Here is a 10739-nt window from a genome sequence, read left to right on the forward strand (position 1 = left end):
AGAAGAGCAAAGTCAGATGAAAATGGAAGAAAATCCATCTTGAGAAGAATCAATGCATTTACTCCAGAGAAACACTAAAAGGGAGAGATGACAATATTTCCAGCTGTGCACAGAAAAGATCTGGAGTGGAGGTGTTTAGGGGTGCTTATAGTAAGAAAGAAGTCTAATTTTTAAAGTTTTCTTAATGGTCTTCCAGAAAGAGCTGTGGAGGACAGTACAAAGGAACTTTTTGGTTCCTTTGGGATGGCAGCACCAGCGAAAGTAGTGACAATTGCTGTTTTTACTGGGGCAGCTAACTCTGCCCCAGGTGTAGAATAGTTACACTTCAGTATTTTGACTTCCTGAAAAACCAAAGGATCAGCTGATTGCTTTGTGATTTAGTGAGCTGTAGTGTATTAGGTTTGCGTGACAAGGCTTTGGGAGCTGTGGGGCGGCTTTCTGTGAGAAGATGCCAGAAGCCTTCCCTGTGTGTGACAGAGACAGTGCCAGCCAGGACGGACCTGCCTCTGGCCAAGGCTGAGCCCATCTGTGATGGTGGTAGTGCCTCTGGGACAGCAGGGAATGGGGGACAAAAGCCTGCACAACAGAGGCCGCAGTCCAAGGAGAGCAGCGAGCGCATGTGAGAGGAGCACCTCTGCAGATGGGAAGGTCAGTGCGGGAGGGGAGGAGGTGCTCCAGGTGCCAGAGCAGCCCGGGGTGCAGCCCATGGAGAGGCAGCTGTGCTCCTGCAGCCCATGGAGGTGCCTGGTGCAGCGGGGATCCCCCTGCAGCCCATGCAGGACTCCGTGTTGCAGCAGGTGGGTGCTTGAAAGAGGCTGTGATCCTCTGGGAAGCCGATGTTGGAGCAGGCTCCTGGCAGGACCTGTGGCCCTGTGGAGAGAGCCCCCAGTTTGCTGTCAGGATTGTGGCCCTGTGGGGGTCCCACGCTGGAGCAGGCTGTTCCTGAGGGACTGCACCCTGTGGAAAGGGACCTGTGCTGGAGCAGGTCCCTTTTATGAAGACCTGCAGCCCATGGGAAGGACTCATGCTGGAGAAGCTCATGGAGGACTGTTGCCCATGGGAGAGACCCGTGTTCTCCTTATCCTGGTCCTGACCCTGTGAGTCTTCCATTGTATTTCCTGTCCCCTGCCCAGCTCAGGAGAGGAGGGATAGAGTGGCTTGGGTGGCACCTGGCATCCAGCCAGGCTCATCCCACCACGTGTAGGCAAATACAAAGGCTATATCCAAGCATATGCTGAGGAATTGGAACCTGGTTTTCCACATGGGATTTTCTAGTAAATGGAATGACATGGAGAATGACTGTTTCTCATGGTTCTGTTTAACTTTCTTACTTACTAAAATTTGATGTTTCCAATTAATCCATTGTTCAAAGTTAGGAGCGCAAGCACTAAGAGTTGTTAGGAAATGTCTGGGAATAGGCACAGTTTGAAAACAAGTGGTATGCAGGAGTTCTTTGGTGAGAGAACTGTAATGTCTCTTCTGGTCAGCAGCTGCTTAATTTTTGAGCCATGGAAAGCTGCTAGCAGCCTTTGAGTGGTGCAAAACCCCTGAGTCGTCTCTGTGCTCTGTTCCATAGGGTTTCTCCAAAGACACTGGTAACATTCTGCACTAATGACATGCTCCTTCGCACGCTGATGGCAGGAGACAGCACCCTCTCCACTGTGACGCATGTGATTGTGGTGAGCATCCTGTGGTCTTTCATGTGTTGCTTGTTAATTGGAAAATGAGGTCCTCGTTTGTTTTATTCAAATTTGCTGAGCGTTTTTGGTGGTTTTGTTTGGTGGAATCTGAATTGACTTTAAAGACTTTCTGAGTCCTTAGTGTAGCATGCATGTTTTGTGCGTTTTGGTGCTTTTCTGTGTGTTTGCTTGTGTTTTTCCCTGGAAAAACGTCTTATTTTATGTTCATGCCAATAATTAGGTGTGGAATCAGGAGGAGTTGAGGAGGACAGAAGTGTAAATTTTTCTGAAATTCCTCTGTCAGCAGAAAAGCCTTAGGGAGGCTTAGATGTGGTTTGATATGATTGTGTCAGAATTTCTGTTATCGTGTATTTGTTTCAGCAACACCAGGTTTTCAGTCCATTTGTTTGCCCAGTGTTTCCAAGATAATGTGCAATCTAATTGCTAGCAAATTGTTCAGGAGCATTCATTTATGATTGTGTTAATATTCCTATTGTGGAATTCCATAAGTAAGGGGAACCAGAATGTTTATGGCAAGATTTAAGTATTCCACTACTGAAGACAAAAAAGTCACGGTAAGTTTAGGTGCCTACCTGTTTATCAGAGTTAAAAAAGCATGAGAGTGGTCTATTAATTCTTGATGTCAGCCTACAAACCTTGTATTTGAGTCCTTGTTTCATTCATTCATAATACAAAACAAAACAGAAGAATGACAAAGATGATTAACCAGTTACGTCCTTAATTTATAGGCTTTGTGTATGACTTGTCTAAGCAATGTCTTTTTTTCTGATTATGTGGTGTCATTCATTTCTTTAAATGCTCTTCAGTTGTGAAGTGAGAATTTATTAAAATAAGATTTGTAGGATTTGTGGTTTGTGACCTTTTCTTGAAATTTGGCTTCCAGTACAAAATTAGAGAGCTTTCAGACATTTACTTTGGCCTCTGATTAAGGTGTGTGTGGCTTGTGCATTGCAGCGTGCTCTGCTCTGATAAAAACTTTTTGAAACTTTTTTTTTGCTTGTGGATAGTTTAAAAAAAAACCCTTACCTTAAGCTAGATTTACACATTTTAACGCCTCTGTAATGTACCACCAAATCGTGTATTTTATTTTTTTAAAAAAAAGGTTTGTATTTGTCAGAAGTTATGATCTTGAATCTGTGATGTTTGTTTATCTCTTGTTTTTTTTCCTTTTATTACAGGATGAAGTACATGAGAGGGATAGGTTCAGTGACTTCTTGCTAATAAAACTGAGAGATGTGCTGCAAAACCAGAATAATTTAAAACTAATTATTTCTAGTGCTGCTCTAGATGCAAATCTTTTTATTAGGTATTTTGGAAGCTGCCCAGTAATACACAGTAAGTACTTCTCTTAACTCTTAAATCTGAATATAACTGCCCCAGACTCACAGATTTCAGTGAACTGTAGCAAACTACTCTGAGTAAAGGCACGTGGTGAATACACTGAGAATTACAGCAGTGCCTGTTCTTTGTGTCTTCAGGTTTCTTGTTTCTTAACTATTTGCGCCTGCTTCAGAGGGAAGTGTTTTTATCGCTGGGAGTTCTGTGAATGCAGGAATGTCCTGGCCCTCTCCACGTTTAATTCAAGAAGTAGGAAAAGGTTACTGAAGTGCTGTCTCCATGCTGGTACAGGACTTAGGAGCCACATTAGTGTGATGCATATTAATACATTGCAGCAGATTCTAATTCTTCAGATCTCATAAAGGTTGTTACTGGATGAATCGCAGATAACTGTACCTGTTCAGTTGAGAAATACAGGAGGCCGAGGCAGGTTTGGTTTCCTGCTTCAATCACGTGATTCTTTGTTTTAAAGGAAATTAGTAGCTGTTCCTCTGGGTAAATACTCAGAAAAGACATCCAGTTTCTGTTAGTTTATGGTCAGCCTCGGTTACCTGCAGTTAGATGACTTTCAGATGCAAAGAAAAGTTCCCATTATTGCTGCTTTAATTTCATTTGACTGATCTTTAGGAGAGGCAAAATACAGATGTGTGGGAGATGGGGGGTTTGCGTGGGCTTGTTTTGTTTTTCCCACCCTCCTGGCTTGCAGGTTTTCTGCATGGGTGACCTCCTCTGGCAGCTTGCAGTCCTCTTCCTTTTTCAACAATGATGTCCAAGTTTATTGTATTTTCAACCGTAGCTATTAAGAGAAATGCTTTATTTGACAATCAGGTAGACTCTCTGCATGTCAGCCTGTTTTTTTTAAAATCTCAACAGTTCTAGGAAATGGGTGGAATCAGTTATTGGTTTGTTTTAGCAAATGTTCGTGACAAGGAAACCTCGTTGGTTTTTTTACAGATAGAAGTGTTTCTTTCTAGTTCCCAGTTCTGAACTTCTGCCTAGTAAAATAAGGCTTGCAACTTGTTTGAGACAGGAATCTGTCTCAATTACACATGATTTCATGTTCTCTGAATTCTTTTTTGCAAGGGAGAGCCTCAGCTGTGATTGTTGTGTGGCTTTCCAGTTTACTCTTCTTGCAGCTTCCTATTCTTTTAGATGAGTATATTTGTTTTGGAAATTCTGCTGAGAGTTGCTCCAGTTTACCACAGTGGTTATGCTGGTTGTGTAGCAGGCCAATAGCAATTGGAAAGATGTTTTTTCCTTTTTTGTTTTTGAGAATTTAAGAATTAAAAGAAGTGGCTTTAGACTTCTGTCTGTTAATGTAATGAAAAAGGTTTGCTTCTCCTTCAGCAATATGGCTGACAAAATCCTGACCACAGAAACCAACATTTTGTAGTTGTGGATTGCTGTAGTACACAGAGTTTGTGATGGGTGTTGGAAGGCTTCCTCTATGACAGCTTCTCGAAGTATGTGAACTGTAGATGGTTCTTTCTGAAGGAAAATCCTGAGTGATCTAAAGTCATCTTAAGGGACCAGAAATCAAAATGTCAAGATTTGAATTCTTCATGCGAAAAGCATCCTTTAGTGTTCACAGATAAGGTCTAGAAAAGAGTCATGTTGGAAAAGAAGGATAAATTATTAGGAGGTAAAAACCACTGGGATGTCTCATCTGTCCAGAAGTATTCAGTAAAGAAAGCCCAGTTTTGCTGAATCAGTTGAGGACGCTGAGAAAAGTCTTATCTCCTCACATACTTCTCATGAAAGAAAGTAGTTCAACACAAAGATGTACTGTCTCCTTGTGGAGTCTTGCACAAAGCTGTATTAATTGCTTGTTAAATAATTGTGTTTTTACTCCAGGTGGCAGGCTTACGTGGTGAGTTCTTGTTTGTAACCCTAAACAAAAACGGCAGTTTTCTTCTTCTCATTTGAAAAAATTGCAGTTAATAACTCTGAATCTTATGAACATCTCTTGCTATAACAGCTGATATAATTGAAGAGGTTAATGAGAAACAAGATAGCATTTGACTTTGGAAATGTTTTGTATAATTTTAAGAAAAATGAACTCCACTGAAGATAATTTTTTTAAAAAAATAATGCTCTAAGTGAAGCTGGGGAATATCTCGTCTTTTATGGAATTTTTGTACTTTCAGTCCAAGGAAGACCTTTTGAAGTTAAAGAGATGTTTCTGGAGGACATTTTGCGAAGCACTGGGTATACAAACAAAGGGATGGTAAAGTACAAAAAAGAGAAGCAGCAAGGTTGGTGACCTAGTTAATCGTAAGGGTTGGCAATGAGAAGCATTGCTTGATTGAACAAACGATTAACAGGATGATTTTCTGTTAAAATTCCAAAGTCAGGAGATGAAGTGAGACGTGATTACATGACAGCAAGTGTCTTTAAGCTCTCAGCATTTGCATTATTGAAATGTAATGTTCATGGAAGTTCATGCAATTAAAGAAGAAAATTCACTTTGATTTAGTGGTTGCATTCTTTTTACTTTCAGTTGATAAATGTCTTATTTTTTCTAATTATTATGGTGTAGAATTACATATAATTGGGGGCTCTGCCCACATGAAAACTACAGGAGCAGAGGATGCTCTGTACCTTTGGGTGCAAATTCAAGTGCAGCTATTAAAGGAGGCAGGATTTTGTACATCTTGCACAAAATGTACAAGTTGTTCCTATTAGTATTTTTCACTGCATTCTTCAGGCGTGGATGTATTTTTAAATAAGCATTCACACTCTTAAACTAAATATAATTGGTTTTCAGTTGATTAAGTAGCTATTACTTCAGCAGTTTTTCTGGCAACTGAAAGTCATGATCCTAATGATCATTTAAAGAAAATTTTAAAAAAAGGCAAACCCCAAGCTAAAACATACAGTCCTAACTGGATGTTTATCCCAATGCTCAGCTCTGATCCCTGTGGATAGAAAAGTTCAGTTAGACACTGGTGTCTTCTACTGTTTCTTCCACTTGCATACAAAAATAAGTTGTTACGTGCAGGGGCTGTATCACTTGTCTCTGGCATTCCACTTCTGGAGAAAGATCTGGGCTGAGATTGTGTAGAAGGTAATTCCTTAGGAAGCTCCTTTGACTGCAGTAATTTGGAATAATGGAGGCTTAGGGGGTTAAACACCAAAATGGTGGGGTTTGCCTTCTTCTCACAGCACTTGTTTGCAGTGGTGCCCTTTGGGTACTCTTAAACACGTCATTTACGTTGGACTGTAGCAGCATTGTAGATTAAATAAAGCTGAATAGGTAAAACTTTGAGCTGCTGTAATTATTTTTTAATAGAAAACAATGGATAATAAAGATGACTCTAAAAATTTCTTGGGAAATACTTTGCATTCTAGAAGAGAAACAGAAAACCACTCTTGCTGAGTGGTGTTCCGCTCAAGAAAACACCAACAAGCTGGCACGTCAGAGACAAAAATCAGTTCCAAGGGCAAATGAAGAGTACAGTCTGTTGGATGATGGTGGTGACACAGTATTTAATCAACTGGTAAGATTTTCCTTTTGTTGCAAGAGAAGTTTATGTTTGTGTTCCATTACTAGCCGTTTAAAGTGTGTTATCTGAAGCGCCGTAGGCTCTCAGGTATTAACGCGTTTTAAGGGTCGCTTTGCTAGGACGAGCTGCTCTGGCTGAAGTGGGCTTTCCGGTTACGGTGGTCGTACGCAGCTTTTCCTCAGATCAAATGGCTCGACTGCCCCTGTGTGAGTACTTGCATAGGACGCAGTCAGTGCTTTAACTGATGCCTGAGTGGTGGATTTCTGATTGCTGCTGGGAAAACTAGCTGTTCAAATTCTTTGTGGGTAATGTGCGAGAATAAAAACACCTCTTGGAAGAGATTCATCTTTCAGTGTTGTTTTTTCTCCTCAGACTGAAAAAGATGTGAATTGCCTTGAACCGTGGATAGTAAAAGAAATGGATTCCTGTCTGTCTGACATCTGGTTGCATAAAGATATTGATTCCTTTGCTCAGGTGTTCCATCTAATTTTAACTGAAAATGTCAGTGGTAAGTTTTGTATGTTATTACACAACAAAAAAGCAACCACAAATTCATTTAAATTTCTATGGCTACTTTCATCTTCAGTTTCAAGTGTTGTTACTTCGCATTCTGATGCCTACTGAAAAAATGAATAGGGCTAGCAGAATTAATGAGTTGTTTAGTTCATTGTTGTTGTTTTGAAGTATTGGCAGAAGTGTGCTTCTGAAACAATGTGGAATTCCCATGAGCTGACTGCAGAGATGAGTGAGGAAACAAATTCTCTTTGGGCTGGAATTTGACAGCAATATTTGTAGAATATTTTGAAAAAAAAAAAACATTTCTCTTGGGTTTGCTGATTTTTTTTTTTTTTTTTTTTTTTACTTCTCAGTTGATTATAGGCACAGTGAGACCGGTGCGACTGCTCTGATGATTTCTTCAGGGAGAGGCTTTTTGAGTCAAGTAGAACAGCTGATCAGTATGGGAGCAAGTATCCACTGCAAATCATCCAATGGCTGGTAACAAACAAACAGAGAAACCAAAAGATAGATTTATTTGTCAATATAGGAGAGAGAAAGAAAATTCTGTAACATCTGAATTAATTTGCTAACTTACCAGACTGCTGTAAGAGCTATAGATTTTGACAGCCTAAACCATTTCTAGCTTCTGTTGAAGCACATTGTTTTCCATAAATTCTACATGGAATTCTTAATTACACGGTCTTGATTATGGGCTATAAGCTTGGTTTCAGTGTGTCTTATTTAAGACACTGGTTAGTGGAAAGATTGTAATCTGCTGGATTCCACCAGAATGTTTGGTGATTCTTATTTTCATGGAGTTACCTGTGTAAGAAGATCTTTGTGTTATGTTTCTAAATATGCTGTAGCATGTAAAAATATTAGTGAATCTGTGAAGACTCAACCTTTGTGGTCATGAAGTGTGTCTTCATATAAACAGGAAGTACAGTAAGTAATTGTAGTATGGAAGGCTAAGAATTAGGATTCCAGGGCTCTGATATTTGGTACCGACACTTGAAAAACTTGGGAAGGAATGCAGTTTAAAGGTAAACCAGTGAACTGCACTGTGAGGAGGACAACTTCTGAAAGGCATGAAATAGCCCAGTGTTTTCCCACATTTTGATGAAAAACGCCTGGGGTGTGACTTTTTGGGACGACTTAAAGGGTACTGCAAACAGGCAGGTCTGATCTCTGCACACTGGTGTGGGCTTTTTAAAGGAATGGCACACTGTTCCTTGTTCCACGTTTCCTTGTGCGTGTTTGTGTTGTCCTCCTGTGTAAAACTGACACTCTTGTGTGGTAAGGAACTGAGTTACCTGAAAATCGGGTCGCTGTTACGCGTGTTCATGCACTTCAGAATGGGAAGTTGCAGATCCAGCAGTAACAGCATTGCTAGCAATACAGAAATGGACACAAAAGTGTGGTGCCAGCTGTCTCCTCGCATGATGTGCTATTCATACTCGTCTTTTGAAGTGGAAAATCTGGTCAGAATACTTGTGCCACTCTTTCAGGACGGCTGTGGACTGGGCTAGGCGCTTCAGACAGACAGAGGTTGTTGATCTGTTGGAATCCTACAGGTGAGCTGTAACTGCTTTGCAGAAGGAGTTGTGGTGAAAGGAAGTTTGAGGTTTGTGTTCTTTTAATCAGAACAGGTTTTAGCTTTTTATGCTTTAAAATCTGGGCTAAATAGCAATACCTTTTTTTTGAGAATAGGAATATTTCAAAAGCAAAGAACAAAAACGTTTGTAGTCAGTGTCATGTTGTTTAGGTTAGCACAACTTGCTGATTCTATACTATGAACCATTTTATCTTCACATGCTTATTTTGGAAACAAATCTGTCACGTGTTTTTATCTGTGTATTGTTGATACACAATAGACATAGTAAAGAAACTTTATCGCAGTAACATGTACACTAGGCCATTCAAGAATGCTTCTTTGATTGACTTAAGCTATCAGAGTTGAGGTAGTGTTTTGTAAAGGTTACATTATTCTAATTTCTCTTAGTGTAGTTTCTGCTAGTGGGAAATTTTTGGAAAATACGTATCTTTTAAATATTTTTCCTTGAACTGGTAAACGAGAAATGTCTTCAAACTTTCATTCACTTACGGTTGTGTCTCAATGAAGTTTAAGAAAATTAAAGTCAACACTAAAAATTGAAGTTGCATGCTTTGTTGGGTTAACATTTAAGTCAGTGAACAGTACTAGTACTGTGATTCTCTTCTGCTACACTTAAAAATAAAAATTCAAGACCGGTGGTCATGTTGGTCTTGATCTAAGTTTGAGTTGAGGGCTGAATGCAAACCTGGAGGGAACAGCCTTCTGCGTATTTTTTTATTACAGTGCTTCATTCGGATTTGGAAATCTGGATGAAAGTTCCCTGGTCCAAAAAAGTGGTAGTGACCTTAGTGCAGAGGACAGAGAGCTACTGACAGCTTATCATCACAGCTTTGATGATGAAAAAGTGGATCTGGATCTGACCATGCACTTACTCCACAGCATCTGTCGTAGCTGTGATGCGGGTAGGTAAATACCCACGCTCCCAGTGAATTGTTGTGGATTCAGCTTCTGATGAATCCTGCTCACTCTTTGGAAATCCCCAAAAGTTAAAACCTTCCGAGTGCTGGTCTACGTGGCGCTGACATATGTTTGAATCTTCTGTTTAACTCTGCAAATGCATTTCCTTCTTTAGGAGCCATTTTAATATTTCTTCCTGGATATGATGAGATAGTGAGCCTGAGGGACCGCATTCTTTTTGATGACAAGAGATTTGCTGATAATGCTCCCAGGTAAAACCTTTAGTTTCTGTGGCTTTCCATTGCTTCTTTAAAGGATCCTTAAAACGCGCTTTTTGTCTTGCATTAGATACCAAGTTTTCATGCTTCATTCGAGTGTGCAGACTTTGGATCAGAAAAAAGTGCTTGAAACTCCACCTTCTGGCGTCCGCAAAATTGCAAGTATCAGAGGGCTTGGTCAGATGCGACAGTGATCTATTTTGCCTTTGCTTCTACAGTTACTATAGTTTTGGTTGTTTGGTTGTTTTTTTCATTGCAGATTCTTTCTACTAATATTGCAGAAACCAGCGTAACAGTCAGTGATGTTGTGTTTGTCATTGACTCAGGCAAGGTGAAAGAGGTACGGCTGCCTTAAATTGTCTTTGGGAAGTGAACTTCCTAGTGCCGTTCTAAAACACACGGTGCATAAATTTTGGAGAGCTTTTTTCTTTAACTTATCAGTAGGCTGAGAGCTAGTGCCTGTCAGGCAACAGACCTCACTCATCCATTTGTTTTATGACAAACACTGTAAATAGCTAGCTGTCTAAAAGCCCTGTAAAAACTAACGTAGGTTGAGGTGTTGATGGATCTTTTTTTTTTTTTTGTAATTTAGTATTTCAGTTTGATTTTTAAAACAAGTCCTCCGTTTAGACCACCACCTTCCTGAGACTTGGAGGACACTGGGAGTTCCTTTTGTCCTACTATTGTATCAAGTCCAAAAAGAACCCATTAAGCTTTTAAGCACTTTTTTGGGTGTGTTGCATGCCTATTCCTAAGTTACTTGTTCAAGAAAAGTGAGATAACATAACGAGGCAATTTAAGACCTAGTGTATGGCTTTGAAAATGGAGTTGGATTTCGTAGGAGATACACACACCAAATTTCTGAAGTTCTTATAATACAATTTCTTTTGGTAATTTTACATCAAAT

General features: G+C 40.0%; 1 protein-coding gene across 2 annotated transcripts; it reads left to right on the forward strand.

Moving 5' to 3' along the window:
* The first annotated feature begins 6 nt into the window (after positions 1-6).
* On the forward strand, positions 7-10733 carry LOC121676402 (3'-5' RNA helicase YTHDC2-like). 2 transcript variants are annotated; one of them, XM_042052809.1, is made up of 12 exons: positions 7-648; positions 1577-1679; positions 2879-3035; positions 5186-5293; positions 6390-6538; positions 6917-7052; positions 7414-7540; positions 8551-8616; positions 9381-9559; positions 9730-9826; positions 9903-9990; positions 10092-10733. In XM_042052809.1, exons 1-12 carry the CDS (start codon positions 641-643, stop codon positions 10185-10187), a joined length of 1314 nt encoding a protein of 437 aa, XP_041908743.1. In that variant the 5' UTR covers positions 7-640; the 3' UTR covers positions 10188-10733. The 2 variants fall into 2 exon arrangements, with proteins under 2 accessions (XP_041908743.1, XP_041908742.1); XM_042052808.1 differs by lacking the exon at positions 7-648 and adding an exon at positions 717-1097.
* Positions 10734-10739: the final 6 nt, after the last annotated feature.

Source organism: Corvus kubaryi, unplaced genomic scaffold (genome assembly GCF_017639235.1).
Source record: "Corvus kubaryi isolate FWS band 111438036 unplaced genomic scaffold, C.kubaryi_AGA036_p1.0 86, whole genome shotgun sequence".
Lineage (NCBI taxonomy): Eukaryota > Metazoa > Chordata > Aves > Passeriformes > Corvidae > Corvus > Corvus kubaryi.